The sequence below is a fragment of the Neodiprion virginianus genome, chromosome 5 (assembly GCF_021901495.1).
Source record: "Neodiprion virginianus isolate iyNeoVirg1 chromosome 5, iyNeoVirg1.1, whole genome shotgun sequence".
NCBI classification, from domain to species: Eukaryota; Metazoa; Arthropoda; class Insecta; order Hymenoptera; family Diprionidae; genus Neodiprion; species Neodiprion virginianus.
In genome coordinates, this window is record NC_060881.1 from 9,733,499 (window position 1) to 9,748,788 (window position 15,290).

General features: G+C 37.2%; 1 protein-coding gene across 3 annotated transcripts in view; it reads left to right on the top strand.

The window, feature by feature from the left end:
• The window catches only part of LOC124304402 (serine/threonine-protein kinase NLK), a 148,695-nt gene that overhangs the window by 75,997 nt on the left and 57,408 nt on the right, over nucleotides 1–15,290 (top strand). For all 3 annotated transcript variants that reach the window (XR_006908167.1, XR_006908168.1, XM_046762598.1), the window contains exon 2: nucleotides 14,686–14,815. Coding sequence is in view for 1 of the 3 variants with exons in the window: in XM_046762598.1 (XP_046618554.1) it covers nucleotides 14,686–14,815 (130 nt within the window). In the remaining 2 variants the exon portion in view is untranslated. The remainder of the gene's footprint in view (nucleotides 1–14,685; nucleotides 14,816–15,290) is intronic.

Genomic DNA, 15,290 nt, shown 5'->3' on the forward strand with positions numbered 1-15,290 from the left:
CTTTTCTCTTTCGGCTGCCGGTTATTTTTTTCTTATTTTTTAATTTTTTCCCCTCTTTCCTCGTTGAAATACGTTTGGCAAATGGCGTGACGTCGCCTCCAGGCGTTGCGACGTAATTCAACTTGGGCTGCGTAGCTGCTTCTCCTCCACCTTTTTATCATCCATCCACTTCTCCACTAGCCGTACGTCGTTATCCTACCACGGAATGTCATTTATTGAAAAGATGACGGACAGTTGTTTGTTAAGTTTAATTACGTGATTGTTTTTGAGGGCTCAAATACCAAGTCCCACGTTACATTTCACATTACACCAGTACGACTTTTCATAAAGTAAGAAACAGATAAGAAAATACCTTTGGCTATACGCTGGGAGAAAGTTTATGACGGTGAAGATATCTTGACGACGATAAATATTGCTAAAACTACCGTATTTCGAGTATATCAAACTATAAATCGAGGCATCATATTTTTCTATCAACTTACAATACATGCAGATGACCTTTACGATACGTCGCGTCGGTAGATAAAAATTTCTACCAGAATTAATGGAAACTTTTAAAATATCCACATCGGTGCAGGCTGAGGATATCGGACAGGAAGACGTCGATGTGTTTCTTGGTTATAATTATTTAGTAACAAAGCGTAGAATTCGTAATCCAAGAGGTGATATCAGCACGCACCATCGCGTCATGTTGCGTGCAACAAGCTCAACAAAGGAACGGCTAGAGGCTCGCTTTGACTCGGCTGGTCGCCATCTGCGCTTACGGCAGCAGCTGTTGCTTGGCCGAGCTGCTTTAGAAGCGAGGAGAGTTTTCATTAATCCATTTTTAGGCATGGACTCCGAGCCTGGCTGTTATACGAATCTCGTCTTATGCAATACCGGATGAAACTGCATCCATAAAGTCTGTAGCTGCCCGCTGCGACGGCGGCGCGTAAATAGCGTTTCGGAAATGTGAAACTCTCCATACTCTGCGATTCTAATATCTCGAGGTAAATCGACTCTTGTGCTCGATGGTAAGTGCGCTGAGAGAAATTTTTAGTTCCGGTTGTCCCTCGGTCCTTAACTATTTTCATTTTTTACCACGATCGAAAAATACAGTTCTAGGTAGAAAATGAAAATTGGTTCTCTAGCTGTTACCGGAAAGTCTAGTATCCGTTGCTGTTCTTTCTCATTACGATCACTGTTGCTATATTTTCTCGTAACTGTTGCGAAAATTTAATGCTCGTGCAACGATAAATTGACGTTAAAGCCTTGTTTAACTAAAAAAGTAGAGTAAACCGAAGAAACTGACTTTGCGTTGCAATTACCAAAAAAAGGATCGACGATAGCGCGCAAAATGGTTACGCGTACCTTGTTTTTCGTAATTCCAACAATATTCAAACAGTTATAACGATACCTGTTTTACTGAATTTTTCTAGTTACTGTAACAAATGAAAATTTTCTCAGGGCGCGGAATTTCGTGCACAGGGGTATTCGGGAATTTTGAAATGAAGACGAATTTCCAAAACAAACTAGGCAGTCTCGTGGCCGATGAACGATTATTGTTGAACTACAATTTGTAAAATTTTTCAATATTTATACTCAGTGTTGGAAAAATATAGTCGAGCTAAAAGTTGGCATTTATTTTATTTAATTCAAGTTTCATTTGGTCTGTTATCATTTTCTTCACAATGTTATTCCCACGCTGTTACCAAAATTTTTTATTTTCACCTGAACTAACAATGCGCTTCTTCAGACATCGGAAAGTCCCAGAAATATACTCTTTATATTGAGTAGTAGTTACAGAACGAATTATAAATTGTAAGGAATTATGCTTCTCGGAATTTTACTAACAAGGAACACCAGTTTGGTGAACCCATTCGAATTTTTTGCAACTCACATACGATGTGAAACATTGAAAATTGAAAGACAATTTTTTTTTTTGTGTCGGTGGAAAAACTGTCGAAATGGATGAAAACGATCCCCGCCAAAGGTGGATACCCAACGGAAGTAATTTCTTGATACGTTTCATTCGAACACCTCAAGCGCTTCTATCCAAAACTGAGAAATCATTTCACTAGGTGCCCATCTTTTGGAGTCGTTTTCATCCCTTTTAAATCATTTTCCCGCCAACGAAAAAAATGCCCGTCTTTTAGTTTACAATGTTCTACAACGTATCTGACTTGCTACGAAATCAGAGGGGGCACCAAACTGATGTTCCTTGTACGAAGACTTTGAACTGAAGCAATACCGTTCAATCAATCATTGAATGCAAAAAATTTTTTCCCGATATCCCCGGTTATCAAAGTGATGCACCAGCGTATCAATCGTTCACTGTTTTACTTCTCGTTTGTTTCTCACTATTAGAACAAAATTGCGACAAAACAGAATACGAGCTACAAAATTTGCTCAGATATTTTGTTGGGTTAAATTCGTGTGGTACCCTATCTTTTTCCCGTTGCGGATTAATGCACAGCCCCAAATGTTCGTCAAAATTTTTGTTCATCATTTGAAACTACTTTGTTTCCAACAGTTCCTAACGAGCTTTTTGTTTTTCTGTTTCAGGTACGTATATCGTCAGTTTATCCTGATTTCGATGTAACGTTTCTCGTAATCAGTCGAATTGGGTAATGTATCACTTCTGGTATCGTACCTGGACGTGTGTAAAGAAAACTTTCTGTCGTACTCCCAGTATCAGTTCCTTTATCTCCGTTCATCTTTTCTCCCGGATTATGTTCTCCTTGTAAACATCATGCAGTTGGACAACAATTTAAATCTTCATTAAACTTTTAGCTTCTCTATTTGTTGACACAATTCCATTTGGGTCATGGAACGCTAGTGCAAATCACGATATTATTTGTCCACGACCAACTAATTAAGCTAACAAGTTGTCGAATGACCTAACTAACCGAGTTGACCGGGCCACTGGCTAACTATTTAACAGTAGTTAGACAGCCGCCTGATGACCAGTACGGATACTTGACCTGAGAAATAACGCGTCATTTGGTCATAACTGGTCGACTGACACGTGCGATAGTGAAAATGTCCCTTAAAGATTGCCACCGATAAAATCAGTGCCTGTTGTTAGCTTGTCGCAGTTTAGGAAAATTCGGGAATAGTTGGAAATCAGTCAGCCGAGTCTATCAATGACATGGAAAGAATAATTCGATAATTTTCGGTAAATTTTTTCGTAGTTCTTCGGCTTCATCGGAATACGGAAAACACGATTTAATGTTTCATGGTGAATTGTCAATTGAATCATACTTGCTGATTAAAAGATATGCGATCAGACTCCGGGATTTAATTTTTCATAGCACCGTTGTTGCGTGGACGTTTCACCGTCGTGGTTAATTTGGCGTAGCGACTGCAAGTGAATGCTAATTATTTATGACACTGGAATCATTATGTTTGACCTCGTTAATGGAGAGTATGACGAATGAATGAACCTGTGCAATTTTTACAGCCTAAAAAGTTCAATCGGAGCCAGTCTATGCATCATGAGTTGTAGACGATCAGTAGTTGCGTGAAACATTAGCAAAAGTAGTTTGCGTTTTTTATAATAATATCGATTTTACTTTTTCAGATCATTTTAAAGTTCATGTCAGAATCTGCACTTAACTCTGTGTTTCAAGTTGAAAGAATGTTTAAATTTACTTTAACATGTTAAGAAACTATAAAAATGTCATACAATTATACGAGTTGATTAATTGTTATCTTAGCAGCTGTTAAATCTGACGGAAAAAGGAAAGACATTCCTTTTTCATTTGCAAAATCGCAGAGATCCATCGAAGATCTGGCAGGCCAAATCATTCAAAACGATCGCTGAGCGATATGAGTTTAAATTTTTGTGAGCCGGTTTAAGTTTATTTGTTTAAATGATAATAGATAACCTTTTTTTCGTGAAATTTGATCGTTCAATCCCTTGATTTTGAGTTCGGTAGGACAAAATTGGTGAATCGATGTGAAATAACGAGAAGGGAGGTGCTACCCACGTCTAGGAATGTGCTGGCAGACTTGGTCTAGGCATCTTGACTGCAGACGAAACGTCTCGGGCTTCAGATAATGACGCGAAATACTGCATGCATAGGTCATCGGGAATTCTATACCCACATAGGTTGTCTGTAAATAATTCAACATAACCCAACAGTAGTTTTGGTAGGTCACGTAATCTGCTTATCCGATCGAATGTATTTTCTCTAGTTCGAGTATCGCTCGACGACTAGTTTGTCTAGTCGTCACTACTAATGTTTTCGATTTCAATCATGGTGGTAAAATAATTACGAGAAAGCAGAGTTCGGGATTTGAAGAAGATGTTGAAAATTTATAAACAGTTTCAAGTGTTTTTACATGTACTTATGTTTAATACATTAGATCGAATCTTGATTCTACAGGGTGTTCGAATATGTTGTGTAATCATTTCACTTGTACGATCCCATGTATGATCTCGCAAAATTGAATTCGAGATCAAATTAGGTTAAAGATTGTTCAACTCTTTCGGCAGTCTATCATTTCGCGGGAAATCATTATGGTTGTGTAAATTCGAAGTGAGTGGAACAAAAAACATTCCAAAACCAGAGTCGATGAAACAATGCTTATCGGTTCAAACTGATTATTGCTTTCCGACCCACGGTCCAAACTCTGTAACGAAATAACCTTCAAAGAGTGTTTTGTAAGGTAGAAATGCACTCCAGTGAAGCAACCTTGTCTCTGTTGCATCGATAAACCTGAAAAACGTTTTCGCGTTTTAAACGAGGATCCATTCAAATCACGTGACGATGAGAAATCGGTAATAAAAAATTCCAAAACTTGAGAATTCGATCTGTACACAAGAAATTACAGGTTACATATTGTCCAAAAAAGTAGTATCGACCAATGTCCACATTTCCTATCTGATATGCAAAGGTTGTTTCAATTGGGGTAAGGATTCAAGCTGACTTCCCAACACACGCAAATACTATGACTATCAATTATTTCCAATATCTTCGAAATGTCAAGTCAAGGGGTAGACGATCGATGACCCAGCGAAGGGAGCCAGAATACGGATGGAGGCAGAAGTTCACTTCCAGTTCTCATTTAGATGCCGTACGTGCCGGCTGCCTCGTATCCAGCGTGTCCTCTCCCTCTATCATGTTTCCTCTCCCCTTCCTTTCTCTCTGTCTTCTTCGCTCTTTCATCTACTGGGACTATACCGTATACAGCACCATACTTATACCATACGTGCACATACAGAATTACCATTGCCGCGTCTATCGCTGCAGTTGTTCATCCGGCACACGTGTCCAAACTATACCGGGACAATCTCTTGAAACTTGAAAATCAACCGCGCATGCGCCAAATAATTCAATCTCATTGGTCGGCGAAATCTTTCCGCAGCGATATTCTTGTCTGCGATGCAGGCGAGCCAACGTACGCAAAATGTGTACGTTTGAATTTTCAAAGAGCATGAGCATTAAGTTCCGACCGTTTTTGAAGAATCTACTTTTCGATCCAATAACAAATGCTTCCCGAAACCTTTCCGAGTTACCGCCTCAATTATTTGAAATTCTAACCTCGAAAATTCCTATCAACTACATCGCCGGCAGAAACAGTTCGACAGCTGAAACTCGGGATGGCCAGCCTGCACGAACAGCCGATAAAACTCGCGCATGCGCGGTTGATTTTCAAGTTTCAAGAGATTGTCCCGGTATGTCAAATATGCAGCTTAGGTGGCGCTAGTTTCTATTTTGACAAGCAGCGAAATACGGCGTTGATTCATCATTGAACGCAGTTAACCCCAATGATCGAATCAACATTGAATATTTCTGTGTTGCCTTTGTTTCAATGAATTTTGGAATCCTGTTAAGTGCACAATTCCGCCATATCATTTTTATCGGTATTACTGACGTACGCCGAGTTATGGTTGAATTTTTTTGTTTTATCAAACTTATCACCGTGTCGGAAGTCTTGGTAAAATCCTTGAACCAAGTTATCCGTAGAATCACTCTGTACCAAGCATCGCGAATAGCGGAACGATTTCTTGGTCACCTTTTTGCTTCGCGATTGCTTTGAGGCAGCTCACTCTGACGGGTAGAGAGAAAAGTGGGTGAGGTTTCGGCGGCGTTTCAATTAGTGACTTCTTCTCCCGACTCTCCACCACCCCGTGAACAACTTGGCAGGGTAAAACCTTATCTGGTACCCGCCCTGAGTAAATAACCAAGAGCAAAAAGAGCAAAGGGCAGGTCGTACTTCCGACCCAGATACAGATATAACCGCACGTCGCAATCTGTCTTTTCGAGTTTCGATATGATAAACAAGCAAACGTGAAACAGCGTGCCAACTCCAATGCAGCATGGATAATAACGAGGGTCGAAAAATACTGAAATTGCTTCATTGCCTTTGTTAACGCGACTTTGTTGTAAACCATGCTTCGTTCATCATCTGTTCATCACTCGCTCGTCACGGGGTGAATATTTGTGCAATCACGAATTATAGGCACTCCGTCACGTACCGACATCGGTCATCGATTTCTCGAAATCGTTGCTGTCGAGTCGCGCTTATCGTTAAATTTTCCAAACCCTTATCAAGGTAAGATCTGAAGTGTCATTTCAAACAACTACTCCCGACCTTATGGCCTTGCATGTCCCGGGCTTCCGGAATAATTTTACTCAGCTAGGATGTGGGTCGTTTGAAATGGCTGCCTGATTGGGCTTCGTGCGTGCTCGGGTAAAGTTAAGAGGAAAAAGGGGAACCGGAAGTATAGAGAAAGAACGACTACGAATTTTGGGTGGTTGAAAAATTGCGGTGAGGCAGACCGGACGGATATTTTCGTTCCCGTTTTTACCGACGATTGTAGTTAGTGACGTAGTTTTATGTTTCTCTTTCTTTTCTTCTTACGTTCGTATAGCTTGCGCCCCTATTTTCACGTAGATTTATCACGCCGTCTGAGAGCTGGAACGATGAGAAAAATATTTCTTACTACAGTCCGTTCAGTCCCAGTATCAAGGATGCTTCGAGTGCCAGGAAATTTATATGTATAATACGTAATATATTATACTTGGTATAAAATACCGCGCGGTTTTGTCACCCTATCGATTAATGGATTTTGGCATCGGTATAAGTGCTCTCGGGTATTTACACGGATAAGCTTTAACCTAACTTTTGGCTAACTAGTTTACGGGTGTGTGTATTTGTATCCTAACAAGGACAAACTCGCCGAGTTTCTGATCATCGCTTATATATTTTGCGCTGATGTATATTGAAAATAAAAAATGTTTTTAGAAAAGTAAATACATTTACTTGCATGTTGTCTCTGATTTTTTTTTCTCTATTTTAGATTAACGATACTAAGATCAATGCAATGGTTGTTTGATTCAATTTTTCTTTTCTAACAACAAGTAAATATTGGTTAACGGTTATGCGAATAATGTGAGGTGCTTTGAGTACCCAAAATAATTACTCGATACGAGTAAAATTTACCCAAATTGTACATTTTTCATTTGAACCAGGTAAATATTTTGGTATTAAAAACGTTTCAATTATTTGACTATTTCTTAGTCAATATTTATTTGGTATTAGAAAAGAGAATAAATAAAATAATTGAATCAAACAACCATTGCCTTGCTCGTGATAAATTTATTAGATTCAGGTACGTCTTCTTTGAATCAAAGAAATTATTGATCGGATGAAAAGTATCAGGAGAACAAGTATTACGTAGATTCGCTTGTAAAAACAAAACACAGTTTTCTTCTCAGTGCAAATCGGACTAGGTCGTCTAATTTTTTTTTTGTTTGTGTAGCCAAAAACTGCATGTTTGACATAAACGAAATGTAGTATCATTTTAAGGATGTTTCAGGCGCAGTGAAAAGAGTCTGGAAATGGTAAAATCAAACAATCGAGACTTATAATAATCAATGATCGAAAATCGAAGTCTGATAAGTGGATTCGAAAAAAAATTGACTAACTCGTGAACGAGCCTCTGAATTAAAATTGACAATATATCGACAATGTTGACTTCCTGTCATAACAATCAACTATCACTACTTAGGTGAAAATTAATCTTCAATAGTACCTGTGGCAGAGTGTGAATTGTAAACGTATAATCGAATCATCGATGTTTGTAGGTACGTTTATTTAATTGTATGGTATGTTCTTAAAGATGAAACGCGTGGCGTGTGCCTTTGAACAGGTGACAGGTGTGGTGCAGGTGATTTTCTCGCAGCTGGCCAACCGACTAGCCGACCAGGCTTCTTGTCAGTGTATTAAAAAAAAAAAATAAATAAAAATAAAAAAAATAAAAAAAAAATAAATCACACTATAAGAACCGCCGCACGTTGATCACTGTTCATTACAATACTCTTATTACTCACGTTAGTCTGTCTACGAATTGTCCCGCATAGTACCAACAGGTGCGATACGAGAGAAGATATCCATCCGTGTTGTGGAAACGTTTAGGAAACGAATTTAAGTTCTTTGAGTACCGTTGGAAAGTGACTGAATAATTTACGTTTTTTCCCCGTGTTTGGAAAGGAAAATAATACAGTGATTTAAAACAAAAAAAAAAAAAAAAACACACACACACACAATTATAATAATAAATCTGTCCGTCAATAGAAATATTATACAAATTAATGAATATTTTCGATTTGAACAGTGAATTTTATTCAAGCTTATCTTATTACAAGTCGTAGAATCCAAGCGGAGAATACAATTTTGAAGAAAGAAACGAAGTTTAATTTTTCTGTACTATATTCTTCTTTGGTTAATTTTTATAAACTTTATCTGTGTGTTGTACTATGTATGGTTTCATATTTAATTTAACTTAACATTTATGTAAAAATAACAAGCACAACAGTATTTGCGGGAATGAACCCGGAAAGAGGCGATGATTTTGGAATGATGCAGGTTTTAAATAGTTTCGTCTAGGTAACCATGACTGAAGAAAAAGTGAGAGAGAGAGAGAGGGAGAAAGTTTTATTTTGCAATCGTTCACTGGAGGATGATTTTCAGTGTCTGTATAATTTTCATCACAATGTTCGCTGATCGCGGTCGATTTAGAAAGACAATTAAATTGTTTAGTGAATAAACGAATAAAAACTTACGGTTGAACAAAAACAGTCTCTGTCATATGTGTTCAAATTTTGGGATTTAAAGAAATTTTCAGTTCATTGATAAACAGCAAGTGAGAGTGAGTCAAAATGTGTTTATTCTTCATTTTTATGATAAATTCAGGTTAGTTAATTTTCGCGTTAAACTGCAGGATACAGTTTTATTTGTATCACGCGGACGTACTTTTTAAATATAATAAACGCAGTTTATCGACTAAGACGAAGAAGAACCTTCGCACGGTGAGAAATGGTTATTCAGGTCGTGGCACACATATTACGTCGACTACGTAGTCTTTATAACTGTCTTAATATCAAGTTTTATTCTTCCGTCGGTATGGAACAAAGATACTCCAACGGCTCAAATGTGAAGACGCCTATGCCTAGACAAAAAGAATACTGTCGTTTCAACATTTAGTATAGAAATTGAAATTGTGTGACAACCAAAAGTGTCGCCATTTACTTTTACTCTCTAACGTTTATCAGATTCGATGTATTAAAATGTTTTTCATATTATTTAGATTTGGTTTTTTAAAAACAAAACCAATAGTGACATTTGCCGTTCGAATTTCCTTGTTAACCGATAATTACAGAAGTATTTTTTGAAAATTTTTTCATCACATTCGTCAAAGGTGTTCTCAATCTTGACAAATAATGAAACCAGATGATTTTACCAATTTCTTTTCAGACTCTTTCTCACGATTATAACCTCGAATATTTCACGCGATGTATTTGTAATAATATTCCCCCGAAGTTTTATCTTCCGACGTTCAGATTATTCGTTATTTTCAATCAGTGGTAAGAAAATATTTGAGTTTAACGACTACTGTTTTGATTGAATATATAAATTTTAGATATATTTTTTTTTTTTTAATGTATAATCGTCGAAGTTTAAAACAAGTCTTTTTTAACTACCGATTAAAAATCACTCCAAGCTAATGCTTAGCGAGAGAAAACTACGTTTGAGACAAAAATTCCAAATCTCTGTTGAAAATTTATTTAGAAAGTTTCACCGGTTTCACCCACGCTTCGTAACTGTTGAAGCTTTTAATCGAACGACCGACTGCGTTGATATCTTTTCAATGTTGTTATTGTACGACGGAAGCAACAAACGTGACTGTATTAATTACTGTACGTTGCCTTAACCGTACAGAAAGAGCAATTTGATTGTCTCTAGGTATATATATATATATATATATATTCATTGACCTGTGCGCAGAATCTAGGGCGTGGACACGTATACATAAATACAATATATTTACTATATATTATACTTTTAAAGTTATATACCGGCACTCAGGTTTGCATTATGTATATACATGTATATATATATATATATCGATTACGTCTTAATTGCGATTTGAATAATTAAGAAATTCGCGCATGGATTTGGGTCAACGTCGTCATCGCGGAATCTCTCGTACCAAAAATTTGACGAAAATTATCGAGCTGTGATTTAAAAATTACACTCACGCGAATACGTGCCTATCAGGCATATAACGGGCCTTACATATATGTATAGGTGCACTTACGATGTTGTATGCAGAAAGTTTTGCCGAATTCCGAGCGTTCTCCTCTCAAATCGTTCGTATGCCTACGTAATATGTCTTACTTTAAGGATGTATCACTGGGTACAGTCTCGGCAATAAAGCGGAAGTTTGAAAGGCGCGGTTAACGTCAATCGAGACAAATTCGTTAAAAGAGATATTCTCTCAGCACGGGAAACACTGGAAATATGGAAAATTCGATGAAAAAGCTCATGATGTATGTATAGATTGTCGTTCACGATTATAAATAGCATCAAAGCATGATTTATTTCAACAAAAAAATAAAAAGAAAATAAAGATATTCAGTTTATTCAATCATGAAAAGTTAACGTTACTTCCAATTTTAAACGAATTCTTCGAAAATCCCCTAGAATAGATTTGGATAACGCCATCGATCTATTTTATCCTTCAACATATCACAAGATGGATAATAATTCTACGTGCTCTATTTTGTTTACCAACAAATTCCATTTTAGGGATTTCTGGAGAATTTATTTACGAAAAAAGTAATTTGCGATATATGTATACATCGAAATTGGGCGGATTTTTTTTTTTGTACACCTGTTATGATTTCTCCTGGAATCTATGAACTGTGATACTGTGATCAGTTTTTTCAATCTTGGAATTAATGGGTTAATATTTTTCGCACCAAAGAAGAAAAATACTCGTTCATTGAATTTAGGTCGATTAGCTCGAGTTGCACGGTCTTAAAACATCTGGTTTCCATACATTTTTGTTCAGACTGTACGAGTGGTAAATTCTTAGTTACTTGCAATTAGCTGAATGTAAAAAAATCTAGGTATCTACGCTCTCTCTTCGGATATACACGTACCGTCTGCATTAATCGCTGTATAATCAACCCGCAAGCTTCTTCGTGAAAATAAATTAGAACGCCAAACGATTTTTATTCAGTCAAATTGAATTACAAAAACATGACAAGCGATTGTCTTATGGACAAGTTACAAAACTATTGTACCAAATTTTCCCAAGATAGTTGTAAGGTCAAATATTTATTCCATTCGATGAATAATAATTAAAAAAAAAAAAATAAAACAAATAACCTTAATTACTCACGTGGTGATGTTTAAGTAATTGTCAAATATACTAAAACTGACTAAATTTTGATTGATTTCAAATAAATTTTCACTTCTTTCCGCAACTCTCTTGCCATTATTTAAACTTATCTCTCTCTGTCGAAAATTTCAATAAAATTTCTAAACCATATTCTAAAACAATTTAGGCGTGTGATTGAATTCAACGGAAAAAATTACACGACAGTCAAGCTCCGTTCCTCATGCAAATTTTCATCGTATTTTCGAAATGTGTTTTGGCGAGTTTCCTAAGTCCCACGCGTTTCTGCGTTAAGGATGAATCGGAGATAACGCCTAGCGGTAGATCCCAGAGTTCTCAGTAGGCACACCGTTGTCTGGGACGACGGTGATTAATAGAACAGAGTGAATCACCTGTTCCTCGTTTTACACTAATCAAAGCTCCACTTCTCTGTCACTGCTATCCTTACTCAACGTTATTACCATTATTCATGACGCCAGTTAAGCAATACAGCGCAAATTATTGTAGGATGAAAGAAAAAACTCGAGCTGTTACTCGCAGTTCCTCAAAATCACAGTGCCCAGGCTTTGTTTGATGAAAATCAGGATAATACGTTACGAAAATACCCACGGAATTTTATTTGAAATTTCAAGTATACGCGTGATTTAATAGCGCTGTGCGACTAACCGATTTATCTTAGGCTTCGACTCAAGTAAGGGCCGATTAATCAATTAATCGACTCAGCGTATAACCCTGCTGATTTATGAAATTCATCTATCTGTTCCAAGTAATTTAGTAATCGTTAACCTTTTGTATAACGGTAGTATAATAAGGAGATTTCTGCGTACAGATCCCGATACCGACATCTTACCGACATTTTTAGCTGCTTCAAAGCTCAGACACAAACCCTTTTTCCCGATGATCGATAAAGTAGACCAGAGTGGGGATAACCCACTACCGAAAAAAGAGTTTGTGTCTGAGCTCTGAAGCGGCTAAAAATGTCGGTAAGATGTCGGTATCGGGATCTGTACGCAGAACTCTCCTTATCGTACTACTTACAACTTACAAAATATTCGTTTCATTGAATCAAATATTAGTTAATTTAACCAAGCTGAGCGTAGTTTCTATAAATATGAGGATGAAGTTAGTAAGGTTACTGTAGCGATGCATGTTTAGGAAAAATGCGCGGTAAAATCGTTACTGCGCAACTTTAGCGAACGTCTGAAATTTAGTAAACAGTGATAAATAAAATGTACTCGTATTTTGCAACGACGACTTCTTGGAAGTCATTCTAAAATTGCGCCGTAATGAGTTTTTCCATAATGTTTCGTTACGCTAACGTTACCAACTTCAGCCTCGTTTATTGAGCTGATTCACATTTCTCCGAATGAAATAGATTTTTCGTACGAGTCACAGGATAACTGTTGAATTAATTGTAACGAGGAATTTCTTTTCAATTTGTGCTTTTTTTGGCATGAATATTAACGAGAATCACGACGGGAAAATTTTTACTTAATTTTAATTTTAATGAGTGCAAATCGAATTTAAAAACGTGCTGATTTTAACGTCAGTTCATTATCATTCAAACTTTCTATATATTATTTACAACTGTGTACGTATGCGATATTTTTTAGTTCGATGTATAGTCGCAGTCGGGAGAAGAGAGACGGTGAAAATGTCGACTGGTTAAAATCGGTTTCTCAGTTTTCCAGGGGCTGGGCTGCACGCTCAAACCACGTCAAACAATAGAATTTTGACTAACCGGAGTCTGGAACACATGATTAATTATTGCTGCTATCATAACTGTGGGTTTATCAATCCACTTCCTCATAAAGTTGACGATATGTGAGATTCAAGTTTTATGCTCAACGTACGCTTTGTTAATTCACTTGTAAAAAAAAAAAAGAAAAAAAACACCGACTTAGAGGATTATCATTTATACATCAATTTGAATATCGTTCAGTTCGGAAAATTTTCTTTAAAAAAAGAAAAAGTGAATATTTAGGTTCTTAGTATTCAGCCGAGATTGCGCTTTGCTGATTTCAATTTTTTCTGCGATAAAAATCTATTTCAAGTATCACATGATACGCGAGAATGTAATTAATGAGCTTGAAAACTTTAAATTCTGATAAAAGCCACCAGAGCTTCTTCCATTTTTATTTATTTATTTTTCATTCTATGCAAGTAGTTGATACCATTTTAGCTTGGTTATTCAGATTAGCTCAGATTCATTTCTATCGCTTGACAGAGACGTTGGTTTCAATCGCGTTCGCTGTCACTGTCGCCAATAACGTTGCCGGTGATTCTGCCAACCTATTTTTATTTATTTTTTTTCTTCCTCGTTTTCAATCGAGTGTCCCGTGTTCGAAAAGCTTTTGGTCGATGATAAACTTCTATTTTTCTACCAACGGATATCTCCTTACCAGCAATGTGTCAATCCCTCAAGATTCCGCACGTGTCTCGTAAGCACGTGGAAGCTTCTCTCAAAGCTTAGGCAGGGTGAAGACAGAAGGAACTTAACTGTATCAAGTCCGCGCTTTGTCACGTGCACACCTTAGTTACCAACGTGTGATTTCCTCCTTCTTTGGTTACAAGCTCTACTGTTGATTACGCAATTCAGCCTACGCGATGACGTCGAGATATTTTACTCGAATTTACACCCAACCGTTTACATATTTATATCTACGTCGCGCCTTTCGCAGTTACTTATTAATTTGCATGTAGGAGAAGCAAGGACGCGTTGTGCAATTCGATGCGACCTTCCAATTTGACTCTACGTCACGTCGCGAACTCTTGATCTTCGATGGATTTTGAAAAGAGTGTGATTTATTCGACTTATCGTTAGATAACAATTCAAATGAACTAACCGTTTAAAATTTTGTACAGTTTTACTCGCATTCGGTACGAGATCTTGGTAATATTCTTTGAATTCACCGAACGAATCAAACTCGTTTACGAATTTTGCGATAAGTTTTTGACGATTGTTAGTATAGCGTTGAGAAATATTTTTATCTTATTTTCATTTTCAGGGCTGTCACAGATCCCAGGGACGGTCGTCGAGTGGCGCTTAAAAAACTGCCGAACGTCTTTCAGAGCCTCGTCAGCAGTAAACGAGTGTTTCGAGAGTTGAAGATGTTGTGCTTCTTCAAACACGAAAATGTAAGTTATACTTTCACAAATTTATCATCACTCGCCCACTCGTAAAAAAAACCACATTTCACAACACGTCACTGGTTTTGAAAGATCTTTTTTTTTCTTTCGTCGTTTAATTGTATCTCTTTTTTCCACCAATTCCCTTTTCAATTGCCCACCTCAGGTATCGAATTCCAATCGTCAGTCATTCCTCAATTATATCTCGAGTCGTTGAGTCAAAATATTGATCACAGAAAACGGATTCTTTCACCCAGCAATGACGACTGGAAAACCGGGCCAGTGGTTCAGCGCTTTTCTCGTTTACTAGACTAAAACCCACAGAGCCGTTTAAAACGACAGGACGTGAGTCGGTTTTCAAGTGTGTCTGAGGATTTCTGCACCGGTAGTGGATGATGAAAATCTGTGAAACTTTAGCTAGTGCCTTTGTTGTAGGCGGAGTCCCGTCTCCTCCTCAACGAAATCTGTAATTAAAGCTTACGTT